Below are 17,165 nucleotides of genomic sequence, written 5' to 3' on the forward strand. Positions count from 1 at the left end.
TGAATATAAAATCTTGCAAGGATCTTCCTTGCATTTCTGGAACAGTGATACAGCAAAGCACATTAGCAGTGTTCCATGGATGTCAGCAAGCTATCCCTGGCCGTGATGGAGCAGGGAGAGAGGAAGGGAGAGAAATGAGGTAGGGCTTACTCCCCAGATTCCCCTAGGTAAAGAAGCTGCTGCGTCGCCATTATTTTTCACTTAAGTGCTGTCCTGGTCTGCGCTCACCTCAAGTTCATCTCCTGGGCACAGCTGTCCCTCCAGGAATGCCTTGCCTTGCCATTCTGTGCATCACTCATCCCTCTGGCTTTGTGTCTAGCAGCCAAGGTGGTCACTCACTCACTGGAGGATGCTGGCTTTAAAGCGACATAGAGAAGCCCTACCAACTCAGGAACATGCTGTGTCAGGTGTCTCCTTGGATAATGTTTACCGCCAGCAGTGCGCCATAAACAGCTCAAATTCTAGTTTGAGTGTCCGAGTTTCAGCAGTGGTGGACGTTAAATACGTTCAAATGACACTTTACCAGCAATTCACTCGCCAGTGCTTCTGTTTATGTCAATCAGATGAGTAACGTGCAGTGGAACCGAGGTGAATCATTTGCGCAACACAGGTTCATAATGAAAACTCCCGCAGGCGGTTCTCCTTTTCTGATTCTCCCCTCCCTTGCTTGTGACTGGATGAGGGTGGGGGTTAGGCAGCTGCCGCAAAGCTCCTTGTAGCACTGCCAACCTTTGACTTTTGTGGTATTTATTCCTGGGCTAGGAATTGCTCTTGCCAGGGGCGGCAAAGACCAAATGTGCCATTTGGCTGGAGGGCTGCCAGACTGTCCGCCTGGCGCGCACCGGAGCGCACCCAGCTTCACTCCCAGCGCCAGCCGACGCCTTCGAAGGACCAGGTGGACCGACCGCACCTGGCAGGGAAGCGCCTGGGTTCCTGCAACGAGGTGGGCGGTCACCCACCCGGTTGGGGTCGCCGAGGCTCTGAAAACACGCTGTAATTTTTCTGGCCGGACGCATGAGGCACAGAGTGAAAGCAGTTGCGTTCTCACTGCCTCTTTCGTGAGGCAGAAACTCTGTCCAGCACTAGGGAGCCCCAAGAGAGCCCGAGCGTGGCAGAAGCCCTGGGAAGAAGCTGGGAGGGAGCCAGCGGCGCCAGAGCAGTGGGGCGGTGGCTGCCAGCGCGCAGGAAGCGCGGCGACCCTCTCCAGCATCCAAGGAGTGCATCTCTAGGCTCCTGTGCACCGCGGCTCAGAGCAACAGGTGCGATCCCAAGGGATTCCAGGAGCGGGGAACCAGGCCAGCTGGGGACTGGAACCTGCAAGGCACACAGAGAGGGCTCTCCACCTGCCGGCTGCGGCCAGTGACTCCCGCCTCTCTGGCTTGGTGGCCGCGTAGTAGTGGGACTCGCCCAGACTGGGACCTCTGTGTACTGGAGACCGCCCGCCCCCGCACGAGAAGGCTCATCTCCTGGCTCACACCCCCGCCTTCTCTTTAGCCAGGCACCTCACGAAGACTGAGCTACCCGGCACAGCCCCAGGCGTAGCACTCGAGGTCTTGCGCATCGCGGCAGACTCCCGCAGCAGACACCCGCTCTCGCCGCTCTGGACTGGACCACCTGGCCACCCTCAGCTACTCTCAGCGACTCCCAGAGCCTGCTTTCCCGGTAAGCACCCTTCCTATCGCGCTTCACTGCACAGCGCCCCAGGGGGGCTCAGTAAGAGATGGAACTGGCGGCTTTGAACCTCAGCGAAGGGAACGAGAGCGGTCCAGAGCCTCCTTCCCTGGACTCCACGCCTCTGTTTGGCATCGGCGTGGAGAACTTCATCACGCTGGTGGTTTTCGGCCTGATCTTCGCACTGGGAGTGCTGGGCAACAGCCTGGTGATCACCGTGCTGGCGCGCAGCAAGCCGGGCAAGCCGCGCAGCACCACGAACCTGTTCATTCTCAACCTGAGTATCGCTGACCTCGCCTACTTGCTCTTCTGCATCCCCTTCCAGGCCACGGTGTACGCGCTGCCCACCTGGGTGCTGGGTGCCTTCATCTGCAAGTTCATCCATTACTTTTTCACTGTGTCCATGCTGGTCAGCATCTTCACCCTGGCCGCGATGTCTGTGGACCGCTATGTGGCCATCGTGCACTCGCGGCGCTCCTCCTCCCTCAGGGTATCCCGCAACGCGCTGCTGGGCGTGGGCTTCATCTGGGCGCTGTCCATCGCCATGGCCTCGCCGGTGGCCTACCACCAGCGCCTCTTCCACCGGGAAGCCAGCAACCAGACCTTCTGCTGGGAGCAGTGGCCGAACCAGCTCCACAAGAAAGCTTATGTCGTGTGTACCTTCGTCTTTGGCTACCTGCTGCCGCTGCTGCTCATTTGCTTCTGCTACGCCAAGGTGAGTGGGGATCGCTTGGCTCAAAGGGAGCCATTGGTGTTCCTGCACCTTTGGCTGAGTGAGGCATCCCTGCCCCTCTACTCTCTGGCCCACCGCATTCCACTTTGCCCTAGCCTCTGTCTGCACCCCTACAGTGGTTGTTAACTTGGAGTTTGAGCTATGTTGAAAGTTTGTGGTTCATGTCTAGGAATTGGGTAGTGCAGTTTTGGGCTCTCTCCTCTCCTTGCTGGGCACTGCAGCTCTGAGAGCCTCGAGGTGCCCAGTGGCAGTTGTGTGTTCCAGATCTGCTGCGTAGAGAGTTAGAATCAGCTCGGGTTCAGTAGCTTTCAAACCAGTTCTTAGAAAATAGCTCGCAGCAAAACAGAGGGAACCACAGGGAACTGCAACCCGGTCCTCCCTCTGAGTGAGTGGAGACTTGCTGGAATATCAGTCCTGGAGTTGGTGCTCTTCCCTGGTGCACAGGGGCCCCTGAATGCTCAGGCTTTGCCAGGAATCTAGACTGTGAAGTTCCTGTTTATTACAGCCAGCCTTTTGGATTTTAGTTTAGCTTCCTAAAATCCAAAAGGAAATGCTACTTCTTTGCTGAGATATGACAAGAGTCTCCAGGTAAAAGTGAGTGGGGAAACAGGTGCTGCCCCCCTTCTCCAAAGTTGTGTAGAGGGTGTCAGGGATTCAGGTGGAGAGCTGACTCTCACTCTGGAGAGGGGCAGCAAGCATGCACAGCTGGCTGAGCTGCCTTACCTAGCTCTTGTTCTGTCCTGTCTTCAAGTATCTGGAGGCACACATTCAGGAATCACACAGCATTGGGTGTTTGTATTGATCAAAAAGTCTTACACTTTGTAGCCAGTTTCTGGGCTAAAAGTCAAAATGTCCTTGGGCCTGCTAGCAGTACACTCTGTTCCAAAGGCCGAAAATGTCAAAAGTATTTGGGAGCTTGTATCTAATCCTTAAAAGATTTGGGGGTTACCTCTTCAGTGGGGGGAATGTTGTAGAGGAGGGAATGGGCATGGATTTGATCAAAACACCTTATATGCATGTATGAAATTCTCAATAAAGCTTTTGTAAAAGTTAAAAAAAGTCTTAAATTTCAATGGTATAGCTTGTTGATGTTTGATTAATGCATGTTTAATGATCGTATGATGGTGTTTCTTGGGGGTAACCTCAGGGCCCCCGCTACCTTTTCAGGGTACCATCACCAGAAGACACTGTAAGGCAAATTCTGAAGTTTCCTTCCAATTTCATCTATCCCAGTCTATTTCTAACAAAACTGTGACTGTGGGAACATAAATAGCTTCCTGTGCTAGAAAGATAGTGATTTATTATATCCCATTCATAAGGCACTTTTTCTCCAGCAAAGGAGAATATTTAAAGGAAGCCACCTTCCACATGTATACCATCAGTGTATATTTCTCAATGTTACCTGAGGGGATGGACTATAGCAAATGATGTCCACGGGGAATGCAAGGCAGGCAGCCTATCTATCTGGAAGAGACCTTTTGTACACATGAAGCAAAAGTTGCTGTGCACAGTGAGCTGTGGGATGTGTGCACATCTCAGTTAACTTGCTCAATGGGCCCCTGGGTGGGTGATGTCCTCTCCATTTTACTAGCAAGGAAAGAACTTTCAGAAGGGTGTGGCAACTGACCCGATGGTTCAGGAAGAATTTCAAGAGATGACAATTGATGAGGATCTGGAGGACAGGAGACTTGGGACTAGAGCTATTCTTAAAATATTTGGCTCTTAAATTCACAATTCCTGCTTTGGAACTGAAACATGTTTTTTTTTTTTTCATTTCCCCCATAGCCATACTCCTGCCCCCCCCCCCATTACTTTGATCTTTTTGGAAATAACAAGGTAGACTTTTAAGACCAAACAGGCTGTCATTGAAGAGTCTACAGAACACAAAGTATGAGAAGCTTTTAAAAATCAATGAATAAAGTTAGATGATCATTTGACTATTTTTCCATTCAGAAAAAGTTTGCTTCTAAGCAGAACCAGAAAAAAAATTTTGTGTCAATGATAATATTTGCAAATTCATTCTAGGTCCTGAACACCTGGAGCTAAGTTACCTGGAGTTGTTGTTGTATCAGGCACTAAGTGTATGCTCTGTAGTTAAGGATTTCGACACTGTAGTGTTTGGTTCAGGACTGGTTTTATGTGTTCAAGGACTAGGGCTCATGGTCAACGTGAGGAATCACAGATGGCCAAAAAGGCACTTGAGATTTAAGTGCATTGTAGTTTTTTTCTTTTTAAAACTTAATGAATGAATCAAATTCCAGAAATGCCCTCTGTAGCACTGTTGAGTGAGGCAATGCTTTGCATCTGGCAGTCCCCGACAGTCCCTGGGCAGGAGGATGTACTTTAGTGGCTGACCCAGGTCTAGTGCTCCCTGAAGATGACTCCCCTCTGTGCTGTAGGACTCTTGCCCTCCATTCTCTTCCCTCAGTATGTATTCTGGAAACCCCTTGGATCTGATGTGAGGATATACCCTTGTTATGCTCACCCTACCATGCTCCACCACACCCCCAGCATGACAGTGGCTCAGGTTTAGAGCAGGTGTCTCTCTTCACAGAGTACAGAATGGCCAAGAAATGCCACTGTGCCACCACCATCATCTTCTTAAGAGATGAAATCATAACTGATCCTGATACCTCCATTCTCTCCCTGGATGGCAAAACCTTAGAATCTGTCACACCATGCCATCATGTGCTCATAGCCTAAACTGTAGAAGCGAAACAGAGATATGGAAAGCACACTCGAAGATTGTCTCCAGTTACCATTCAGCAGCATTCAATGTTATTAGTTCTTAGGTGTTTTGAAGTTGTTAAACTGGGACCTTGCTTAGCTGGTTTGACTGTGTGCATATTTGAAGCAGCATCAAGAATCTGGCCACCCATGCAGGTGTCCCTCCCTGATTTCATGTGGTGGTCTCTCCTGTGGTGGTTCCTGCGTCCTTTGTCCTCAGTGATTTGTAGTCTTGGGGTCTGTAGGGCTGGCAACCAGCTGGTCAGTCCTGTCTCCATCAGCAGGTTCCCACCCCCAGCCTTTTTCTTTCTCTCTTTGCTGCTGTAGAAAGCTGATTCTCTGTCCTCACTTGATATTGACTTTCTGTTGGGGGAAGAGTGGCTCACTGTCAAATGTATCAGCAAGTTATCCACATGCTCCCACAGCGAGTGAAGACTTGACGAGTGTGACTGCAAGACACTGTAGCCTTTTCAAGTGGTGAGAAGTGTCTCAGTAGGGCAGGGAATCTGAAGACAGAAATTCACACCCTGACAAAGGCAGCAGGATGGCTGCTTTGGCTGCTAGGGTCGGGGAGACTGGTAAATAAGACCAGAGGTTTCTCAATTAGAATATGACTGATTGTCCAGAAAGTGCTGCTCCTAGCGGGATGGAGCAGACTTTGGCAGGAAAGCCAATCTCATTTAATTATTTCCATGCTGTGGAGCTACAGGGAAGCAGAGAAGTGGCTGGTATGTACATCCACTTCCTGAGAGCCTCACCAGAAATCCACAGCTGGTTCTGAGCGTTCACCATTTACTCCAGGTTCTCCATCAGAACAGAAAAATCAACCCAGGACCTGCCCTGCAAGGCAGGCACTGCAGACCAAGTTCAGATCAGAAATCCCTATATATAACAATAAAAAATTTCACATAATTTCTCCTATGATACTGACAAGAGAAGACAGAAAGACTTGTCAATTTTCTTAAAGCTAACATGTCTCCCTGACAGAAATATCAAGGGTAAAACTTGCAAAATGGTCTTTATGTGACAGAGACTGTATTCCCAAAGGGTGAGTTTTCTAAAGCCTGTGCAGTGGTAGGATTTGAATAACAAGTAAGAGGAGCCTTGCTGGGAAGTGCTTTGCTCTAAGAAATTTGCAATGGATAGGGCTCCTAAAGAGAGCCCCAGGAGCTGGTGCAGAGGCCAGCAGGACTCTGCAGGCTAACCAAACAATTTTCTCTTGATCACTGGGTTTTCTCCACTGGATGGTAAACTGTCACAGCCTGGGTCTCTAGCTTTCAGTGTGTCTCTGAGCTGACATTATGTCCCATGTACAGTAGGATTCTGTGACTTTGAACATACAGAGTCTTAGAGAACCAAGGCAGAAGACAGACCAGTAGCTTGGTTGTAGTCTTGGTTGTAGGTGTGGGTGGCTCTTACTGTGAGAAATCCCAGTTCTGGGCCTTCCAGAATTCTCCATGATTTCAAAATGGATCTAGGTGTGACCTGTCTTCCAGGGACACTCATTCAGTGGCTGAGGCTCAAGGTTGCTTTATGTAAGTGGCATTTCTATTTTAATTATTTTATAAACAATGATATTATCATGTCAGAATGTGCAGCGATTGTAAGTAAAGCCTGAGGTAAACCCCTTTCATTGATGTGTGCTTTGCAGGTCCTTAATCATCTGCATAAAAAGCTGAAGAACATGTCAAAGAAATCAGAAGCGTCCAAGAAAAAGGTACTATTCACAAGGGGACACTGTGCCTGCCACTTTTGAGAGCTTTTCTTGTTTGTGTTTTCAATTATCTTTATATCCCCTCACAGACTGGAAAATCAGTTGCTGGAGATAGGTGTATTCATAAATCTTTAACTGCTAATGGGTAGGGTGGAGCAGAAGCCAAGTCAGGGAGGGCATAGTAGGTAAGCACAGGTAAACGGGCATGGCATTCAAACCTAGAAGCTGGCTGGGGAGGCAAGAAAAGACAAACTTTGACTCTGAGTGTCATTAGGAGGTTGGGCTAGATCTATGGTGAGTGTAAAGGGACTGAGTGGTGCAATCTGAACATTTTGCATATCGTGTGTTTAGTATTTAACATGCCAAGAGTGATTCCAAATGGTCTGACTTGATTTATACTTGAGAGAACATTGGTATCTTGCTCCCTTCAGCCCCAAGAACATCACCCTTGTTTCTTTCCTAGATATACGTTGACCTTGACTCAGCAGGGACAAAATAAAAAATGGCCGTGACCCATTCACCTTTAACTGTCTTTCTTATCTAGGGAACCTTGATTTAGTTGCTTCTTTTGAGTAATATTAAAGCCTCCAACCTTTTGAGATTCATTGAATTTTACATGTTGAATAAAAACTTTTTCACACTAGGATTAATTTCTTTCTTTCTCAGATGAATTATATATGATTTCTGGCTTTAGACAGTATAATGAGATTATTAGACAATCTGATTAAGAGAATAACAAGGCATTTTAACCCCTACACATTATCAAGGTTATCTTAAAATACGTTTTGTCCCTTTAAATACTTATTCTGATCAATTATATATGTATATAATTTATGGAAATAATAATTTAGATAATCACATTTAAATTTTCAAGTAAGGACAGATGTCCTGATATCTCAGTTTATCCATTACAATGTGGAGAAAAGCACTGTTTTTCTTTTTCTTTTTTTTTTTTTTTTCCAGTTTTGATAGATAAGGTCTTGCTGTGCTGCATTGCTGTGCTGCTCTAGCTGGCCTGGAAAGTGCCATGTAGAACAGAGTGGCTTCCAATTTGCACCTAGGGAGACCTTTTTTCTCTTCCTGGCAGCACAAAATAACTTGCATTTGGGATACCATCCTCTGGTTTTTGACCAATGCCGAAGAATAAAAAGTATAACATAATAAGACCGCCTCAGACTTCTCTCCCTGGGCCTTCTTCATGTCCCAGCTTGTAGGCCTCTCTTTATAACAGCTAAGAAAGTCTGAGCCATATAACTAGAATAAACTATGAATACCTGTCTTCTCTTCCTCTGCTTCCAATGGTGTAGTTTTATGCTTGTTTTTAGATTCTTCTAATCTATTTGAGTTTCCCCTAAGCCAGACTTCTCACCTCCGAGAGAAAATGAGGATTGCTTGTAATTTCCCCCTGGAAAGCTGTTCAGAGCATTGGTATTATACAGGAATGAGCTGAGCTCTGGGATTCTAAAAGGCACTGGCTTCCTTTAGGATCTAGCTTCATAGTGCAATGGTTGTCCAAAGGTGCTTACCAGCATGAGTGTTTGGAGATTAATATCCTTCAGAGGGCTGGGGGGAGAGGTCAGTCAGCAAGCGCTTGGCATGTATGCACAGGGAACTGGGTTTGAGCCCCAGAATCCACGTTAAAAAAATCTGGACTTGGTGGTTTGCACTTGTAATCATAGAACTGGGGAGGCAGGGTCAGGCCGAGATCCCTGTGGTTTGCTGGCCGGCTGCCTAACCTAATTAGCAAGCTATAAGCTGATGAGAATCCCTGTCTAAAAAGAAAAACAAGGTGGACTGTTCCTGAGGAACACACCTGAGATTGTCTTCTGGTTTCCACATACATGTCACTCACACACACACACACACACACACACACACACACACACACACACACATCCTTCAAGGAAGAAGAGGCTTGCTGAGGTTCGATGGAGAAGATACTACCCAGTTATGCTAAATATTTATTACCGATTCAAGAGATTTTAGTGAGTCCTGGTAGTACAGATCTGTAATCCCAGCTGCTTGGGAGGCTGAGGCAGGAAGATCCCAAGTTCAAGGTGTGCCTGGGCTACAGCATAGGTAAGCAAGCTTGAGTAGCTTAGCAAGACCCTCCTTTGTCTCAAAGCACTAAGTGAATGAAAAAGGGCTGGGGATGCAGTTCAGTGGTAGAGCCTGTGCCTCACATTCATGGAGCCTCAGATTCAATCCCTACTAATGCAAACATAACAAACAAAACAAATCAACCAGATTCTATCATTAGAATTTGAAAGTAACCTCATTTTATCAGGGAATTTGAAACTAACCTCATTTTAAAATTTTTGTTTATTATTTATTTTTATGTGTGCAAGTGTCTTGCCTGCATGTGTGTAAGTGTACCCATATATGCAATGCCCTCAGAGGCCAGAAGAGGATGTTGAATTCCCTGAAACTGGAGTTATGGTCAGTCGTTAGCAGTCATGTGGGTGCTTCGAACCAAACCAGTATCCTCTGCAAGAGCAGCCAGTGCTCATATGTGCTGAGCCATTTCTCTAGCCCATCAATTTATTATTTTTTTTTAACACTTGCTGGATCTCATTTTTGTCTGTGGCCAATTTTCACCTCTACTTGCAGAGATGTTGAAGAGAAACTGAAAAGGATCCAGACAAGAACCAAGTGCTTAAAATAAGGATGGAAGACCTTACAAGGAATGACTAGGAAGGCTTCTATTTTATTTTATAATAAACATAACAACCACTTTGTAAATGTGGGCATGTGTAAAAAGAATACATATTTATATAAAATTACCATCTGAAGAAGAAAATTTGAGCATTTGAAAAATATTTTTTTCCTCTCTTCTCACAGACTCAACTCTTCACAGCTGCTGAACAGATGTCAGATCTCTGCCGATATATTTAATTGTCTTTTTATTTGCACAGAACAAATACATATGGTGGTGAGATATGTGTGTGTCTAAGAAAGAGACAGGAAAGAGTGCAAAGGAGAGGGGGGAAGACAAAAGGGTCAAGAGAGAAGGGAGGTGATGAGAAGAGGGGAGATGGAGGGAGAAGAGACATTGAGAAAGGAAAGAGTGAGCCAGGCAGAGAGCAGTGGTGATGCAGCATCTCATCATAGAAAGTCTACTGGGGACACTTCCTAGGGTATCCTCATCAGGGCACAGATGCTTAGTGCTTGGTGTTTGATGGGTAGGAGAGGACTCTAGTGGAGATTAATGGGCTATAATACATCTAAACACTTAGTAGATGTATTCGTTTCTTTTCGTATTACTGTAACCTAATACCTGACAAAAACAACTTAAGGGAGGAAAAGTTTAGTTTGGCACAGGGTTCAAGAGGATACAGTTCATCATGATGCTAGAAGCCTAGGGTGGCTAGTCATACTGACTTCTCTTTCAGAAAGCAGAGAGGGACAGGAAATGGGGTTTGCCTAAGAAACACCAAGTTCTGCCCCCCAGTGACCCATTTCCTTTAGCTAGGCTCTACCGCAAGGTCCACCCTCAGCTGCAGACCAAGGGTGCAAACCCATGAATGTGGGGTGAAAGGCATTGTACATTCAGACCACAACAATGGAGTAATTCGATCTAGATTTTAGTGGAGAATGGACTAATGGACTAGAGATTTTGATAGTTTGCTCATTCTAACACCATTATTTTGATGTCTTCTCAGTGGCTAAGCAGAGTTTTCTTTCTGTGTGTTGCATCTGTGTTCAGGCGATGGTAACAAAAAAATATCACATAATGGGTAGCTTATAAACAACAGAAATTTATCTTCTTGTTCTGGAGGCTGGAAGTCTAGGGTCAAATGCTGGCCTGTCTGTTGAAGGCCTGTTTCCTGCTTCTTGGCCTTCTCCTGCATCCTCACATGCTAGAAGGAGTGAGGCAACTCTCTGGGCTCCTTCACAAGGACAATGATTCCACTCCTGAGGGCTCTACTCCCAGTGGCCTTGCCTCCTAATACCATCATCTTGGTGAGCAGGTTTCAGTATGAATTTGTGTGGTACAGACCTTCACATCTCCCATTCAGGGCTTTCTGGGTAAAGTTTGCCATTGAGAAGTGCTAGTTCAACCCTCCATGATAAATAGTGATTCATATATGGAAGAAAATGCAGGAAGAGGATATGATTTCTTTTCAGAAATGATAGAAAAAGCCTTATAAATGATTGAACACTTTGCTTATGCACCACTAGACAGAAAGAGATGCTTCTGGCATGATGTGACTGGGTACTAAAGCAAGAGCCTTCTGCAGGATGGGAGGGATGGCATACATGCTGGGGAGGTGCTTCCAGAGGAAACCTGATCAAAGGCCCGTTGATGTCCTACCAACTTTTGGGCTCTTTCAGCAGATGCTTTTACTGTTGCATTTTGTTTCCCTGAACTTAAAGTCATCTAGCCCGATTTCTTGTGGTCATTCATGCAACTTACGGAGGGCTTTTCATCATTCTCAGGACTCGCTTTGCTTCCCAGCTAAGTTCCATTAGGCACATTGTGAGTGAGGCTTTTTGAAGAAAAGACAGCTGTTTCAGGTTGCTTGAAAAGAACATCTCATAATCCAAGAGGGACTGCTATTTTTCAGACATGTTCAGTGTAAGGCACAAAGAGAAGCCATGCTAAAACAAAGGCTGAATCTCAAGTGTGATGAGAATTAGTGCAGAATTACTGCTTAACTTTAAAGGACTCTTCTCTATTAAAGGTAATACTGGGATTCTGTGTTCTAAATTGATGAATGATGTCAGTATGTCTCTGATAGAGACAATGGTTCTGTAAGAAATAGGGGAAGTATGTAAGGAATGAAAATAGAAAGCGTCCCCTTTTCACATAGGAACCTGTGCTACATTCTGACATTTTTCATACAAGGGAGTTTCTGTGTTACATTCTGACATTTTTTATACAAGGAAGTTTCTGTATTATACTGTGACACTTTTCATACAGGTGATTTTAAGTCACATTCTGGTGTTTCAGAAAGAAAGTGCAGAGGCAGCTCACTCTGTGCAGCTGGAATTCTTCTGCCTTTGGGAGATGTCAGTACCAAATAAAACATCTTTTATTTTCTTTAAGTTAAGGTGAATGAGATGGTTTTACTTTTATTGTGGCTTTTATGCATTTCATCAGGGATTTGATTAAGCTTCTGAGCTTATTAAAGGTAGATTCAAAGGTAACTATGCAGAAAGCATTATTCACTGAATCAGCCATGGAGACAGGGCTGAGAAGTCTGACTTAAAAACAGAAAACACTTTTACTCTGGGGTGGTGATGATGGGCTTATTGATCTACCAAAATCCTGGGGTTGAGATTAGAACGCATGTATTACTCTGAACCGAACTTTAACTTTGAGATAATGGATTTTAGATATTGCTTTCTGATTTTGATAATGGGGAAGCAATCATGTGTCAAGAAGGGCAGTTTCTTACCAGGGCAGAACTCCTCCTGTCAGTCTCAGCACTTCTTAACTCTGCTAGCATTTGTTGCAAGAGAAAAAAAAGTGACAAGCAATGGACATCAACTCTTTCCAGCCACACGTATGGGACTATCTGGCTCTTTATCTGTGGCTGAAGTGGCGAGAACCCAAAGACTAGGACCAAGACCCAGGGCTTGTGTGCAGGGCACTGACACGTGAGTCAGCTGAGGGCATCAACTTCAGGGGACTTAGGTGCTTAATGAAACACGCAGGAAACAGCCACTTCTCAGAGTCCCAGCTGGACCATCATGGTGCTCAGGCGCATTCTATTAAGCTTTCTTAGGAGCAGCCCTAGGTAGATAGATGATGGTTTATATAAATTATTCACCTAGTATTCTTTTATTTATTTATTTATTTTGGTCTTTTTGAGACAAGGTCTTCCTATAGCCCCAGCTGGCCTAGAACTTACTATGTAGACCAGGTTGGTCTCAATCTCACAGAGATCCACCTGCTTCTGACTCCTGAATGCTGAGATTAAAGTCATGTGCCATCATGCCTTGCACATCTAGTATTCTTTCCCAAGAAAGAATTTTGTATCAAACCAGTCACGTTCAAAGCTTTCAGTTGACTAAGTAAAAGAAACAGACTATTATCCATGTTTTTGAGAAAACTAGAAGGATTACAAAACTTTAGAGGCGAAGTCTGGGTAAATCACAAGTACTCAGAGAAACAAATGCCCTAAGGAATATTCTGCACTCAGGACATGCTGCTGTTTGTCTTTTGGGTCTTGTTAAGATATGGATCTCACCAATAAGTTTTGGGGGTCTGTAACTGTCAGAAGCTTTGCACTTAGTAAATATTTACTAAAAGAAGCAATGACATGGAATATTGACAGGGTGAGAGTTTTTGCAGAGAGATGGTTTGGTCGGCTTAGAAAGAAGAGGCTATGTTCTCTATTGTGGGTATAATCATTTCTAGATTGTTTGATTAAATCACCTGCGAATGGCAGTTCTCATACACTAATGGACAAATGGATTGATAACAAACACTCCCTTAATATGTGTGAGCTAATTATGTTTGTTCTGTGGGCCATGAAGTAACTAAACTTAATATGTAAGCTTTCACTCTGAAACATCTGCCTGTTGAGTTTTTAATAGCTCAGCTGTTTTAGTGCTCACATGGTCCGGGTATAATCTGGGAGTCATTTTGTTGGTTTATTTCCTTTGTTAATGATGAAATAGAGTCCTGGGGAGGTTATATCAACTTTCAAAGATCATAGACAGACCTGTTGTCAGGCCTGGGGTCTTACAAAATCCATGATGCCTCCTGATAATAAGTTTAGCTCTTTTCCTGTTCCTCCAGCCTGCTGGTGCTTGCTGCCTTTGACTGCAATCCAGCCACCTCCCTTTGCCCCCGTCTACCTTTTCCGACTGAAGTCTAGGCATTGCTTCATGGTTTTCAACCCTTCTTATTGATAAACTTCTGCTGGTGTCTTAGTTTGCTATTGAGCATTAGTCCTGGAGGCATTGACACCATAAATTATATTCCAGGCTTCACATTCTAGAACAATAGGATTCCCTTTCATGAAAAGCAATAAAAGAAGTCCCTTTTTTTCCACGTAGAATGTCTCCTGTCAGCAGTGTCTTTTAAGAAAGTCTTTGAAAGTTTAGGCCCTGCCCTCTAGTTTCATGGCCACTTGGGAAGTCTTGTCCATGTACATAGTACTGAAGTGTCCAGCATAGTGAGTACATGTTTCCTTGTGTTGAGTTCATGAGTCAGGGACAGTTTCCTCCTGCCACCTGCTCAGTAGAAGTCGGTAGAGACACAGAAACTCTTCCTCAGATTTCTGACTTTGTGATTTAGGAGCAAAAAAGGGGGAAGGTCAAGGTTAAGTCAGTGAACAATGGTCCAAAGACTGTACCTGGAGCAGCTCTGTGAGTGAGACACATTATCAGTTTCCCAAACACTAAGGACTTGTCTTTACCAATGCTTACTGAGGAGAAACTAACACCTCCTACTTGTTTGTGAGGATAGGTGCTTGTTGCAAAGTTCAGTGTTTGTCTGAGCTCCAGGCTGGTGAGAGAACTTGGTGAATACACACTGGAAGAGGTTTGCTGCTCCTGTTCTTCTGTTTTATTGAGACGGGGTCTTGTTATATAGGCCAGGCTGGCTTGGAGTTCTCCATTTTGTCTGCCTACTCTCTTGAGGGCATCACCATGCCTAGCTGGTAGAAGAATTCTGTTAGTTTAAGTAAGAGTCATTAACCTTTATCTGCTTCTAGCCTCATGACTCTTGAGCATGCTTCCCACAATTCACACATACTTTACACTTGCCACAAAAATCATGACTGTAGGTAGGTAGGTAATGACAGATCTTGCAATTATGAATGAAAGGGTGGGTATAAGATTTCTCACTTTTATTTCATCCCATGAAAGTATGTGTGAATGATCTTAGGGTCTATTTTATGATTCTGGATTCTTCTGACGCAATTGGTACATTCATGCATATCATGCCCCTCCCCCAACTCCTCTCTTCCAGACAGCACAGACCGTCCTGGTGGTCGTTGTGGTGTTTGGCATTTCCTGGCTGCCTCATCATGTCATCCACCTCTGGGCTGAATTTGGAGCCTTCCCGCTGACCCCAGCCTCCTTCTTCTTCAGGATCACCGCCCACTGTCTGGCATACAGCAACTCCTCGGTGAATCCCATCATCTATGCTTTTCTCTCAGAAAACTTCAGGAAGGCCTATAAGCAAGTCTTCAAGTGCCACATTCGCAACGAATCATCTCTCAGTGATACTAAAGAAAACAAGAGCCGAATAGACACCCCACCATCAACCAACTGCACTCACGTGTGAAAGTTCCCTGGGGCCTCCTGTCATCCATCCAGTTCCTGTGTGGACCATAGAGAAGACACAGACGGTACCATACAGTATAGCAGCTTGCTCTCCCAACAACAGTTCATATAAATTTAACTATATTCTGCAGCTGTTTAAGTACTTTGATCCCTTTAGGGAACTCCTAGGTCAACTGAAGATTAGTTTTTAACTTTATTTCATTTTAAAATTATATCTCTGAAACAAAAGAAAATGCTGTATAGTTTTATATCCTTAAGGAGTGAAAGTTCAATAGCATTCTATAGGCATGGCCAGGTCTCCGTAAATACAGTTCCATAAAATGGTGAAGAATATTTGAAATTTACATTTTAAAGTCAATTATTTAGAAAAAGTGCTTCAGTTTAGAGAGAAGGGGAAATATAAGCTGTACGTTTTGAAATACAATTGTGGATGCAGAGGTGAGTTTTTTTCCTTTTGACCTCATGGACAGGCATCTCTGCTGAATGGAAGAGGCTTTTTGAAGTCTGTTCACACAAGTGGCTATGGCCCCCAGTTGTACGCAGCGAACAGGGCCTCAGAAGGCACACTGGGTCTGAACATGAGACCCACCAAGTTCACCTCAGGAGGCCAACAGTGGCTGTACTACAAGACTATCCTTTTACCTGGGAGGTTTAGAGTGAGCTCAGCAGGACCACTGTCAGACAGAGGCAGCTGAGGGCAACTTCTGAGAAAGAAGCTCCTGCAGCTCTAAGACCACAGCTGGGAAAAGTATGGAGCCAGTAAAACCAGGGGCCGGAAAAAGTCAATGAAAAGGGCGTGGCCAGTAAGCTCTATAGGGTTGAAGACTGGACCAAACTAGTTAGCCAAATGGGTAACCTCCAGGCCACATGGAGAAAGGAAGGTAGACATTTGATTCGGGGATCATTCAGCCATATACACCCTGTGCAAGAGTATGCCTAAGGACATTCTGTCTCTTACCAACAAATGTTTGGATCTCATTTTCCCCAAATATCATTCCCCATTGTAATGTTAATTTGGAGTTGGAAATCCTCACTACTTGAATTAACATATTTAGTTTTCATGAAAGTTTCTTATTGATTTATGTTTTCCTTAAGAAAATGCTATGAAAATACCGAATTGTCCCCTATTAGAAGAGTAATGTTCAGATTCAAGACTTTCGTATATTTCAGAAGGCGGCAAAACAAGACTTTTTTTTTTTTTTTTTTTTTAGCGAAAAAGGAATTTGTGCCTGTCTTAAATCAGTTCTCTCTATGAAGTATCAAAGTTAGGTTAAAAACCAAATTTAACATAATTCTTCGGCATGTTAACTTCTAGGCCATCATTTTTTTTTCGAAACTATACCCCAGTGAACAGTGCTTATGTGCCTAAGCACATTGTCTGGACAGAAAAGGGAAACTTAGAATTATGGGAAAGAATGAGTTTTCCATGTGCTACTAGGGAAAGAAGTGGCACACAGGTGTAGGTGGGTATTTTAAAGAACGTTTTAAGTTCTTTGCATGGAATTTGTTTTTGCACTTTACTCAATGTTGGAGCAGACATATTTCATCTTGATAAAGATACATCGTGATTTGTGGAACTTGAAGCTGCCTTGCAAATGTGGGCATACCTTTTTCATGCATGAGTTCATACTGTATACACAGGTGCCCCAGTTAAAGCTGGACTTGTGGGAGGGAAAATGATTTCTTGGGCTGTAGTAATTCCCTTGCTCTCTTTTGGTTGAAGACACCTAGATTCAAGTGTTAAAAAATACCACAGCTAAGACTGTACTTGTTTAGAAGGCAGATTGAAATGGGTTTTGGTGGGAGGTAGTCACAGGAGTTTATGGCTCAGTCCTTCCCAGACGACTGCATCTAAAGACCAGGGGTACAGCTAGGAAGTGACACCTTGTACCTGTACGCAGCAGATTTGCCAGACACAGATGCACACTGCATCATGTCCCCAGTAGATGGACCGACCATTCTTCCTGCATGCTCTCATTCTAATCAGTTCACCTTGGCTTTGAGCTTGAGTGTACTTCTAAAACAGCTATGACCCTAACAATCCCTAACAATGGTATATTTCCTGAAAAGACAGGA

The 17,165-nt window shown here is 44.6% G+C and overlaps 1 protein-coding gene across 1 annotated transcript; it reads left to right on the plus strand.

Annotated features, from left to right (window-relative positions):
- The first annotated feature begins 881 nt into the window (after window positions 1–881).
- On the plus strand, window positions 882–15,248 carry Galr1 (galanin receptor 1). The gene is made up of 4 exons (XM_008850682.2): window positions 882–943; window positions 1,495–2,386; window positions 6,783–6,848; window positions 14,773–15,248. Exons 2-4 carry the CDS (start codon window positions 1,721–1,723, stop codon window positions 15,088–15,090), a joined length of 1,050 nt encoding a protein of 349 aa, XP_008848904.1. The 5' UTR covers window positions 882–943; window positions 1,495–1,720; the 3' UTR covers window positions 15,091–15,248.
- The last annotated feature ends 1,917 nt before the right edge of the window (window positions 15,249–17,165 follow it).

This window comes from Nannospalax galili, unplaced genomic scaffold, assembly GCF_000622305.1.
Source record: "Nannospalax galili isolate Female #2095 unplaced genomic scaffold, S.galili_v1.0 scaffold243, whole genome shotgun sequence".
Classification (NCBI taxonomy): Eukaryota; Metazoa; Chordata; class Mammalia; order Rodentia; family Spalacidae; genus Nannospalax; species Nannospalax galili.

Excerpts from the sequence above, each read along its gene's own strand:
- Galr1 (XM_008850682.2), top strand. The coding sequence starts at position 1,721 with ATGGAACTGGCGGCTTTGAACCTCAGCGAAGGGAACGAGAGCGGTCCA. Across the intron at positions 2,387-6,782 it reads TTTGCTTCTGCTACGCCAAG|GTCCTTAATCATCTGCATAA; the intron begins GTGAGTGGGGAT and ends TGTGCTTTGCAG. Across the intron at positions 6,849-14,772 it reads CAGAAGCGTCCAAGAAAAAG|ACAGCACAGACCGTCCTGGT; the intron begins GTACTATTCACA and ends CCTCTCTTCCAG.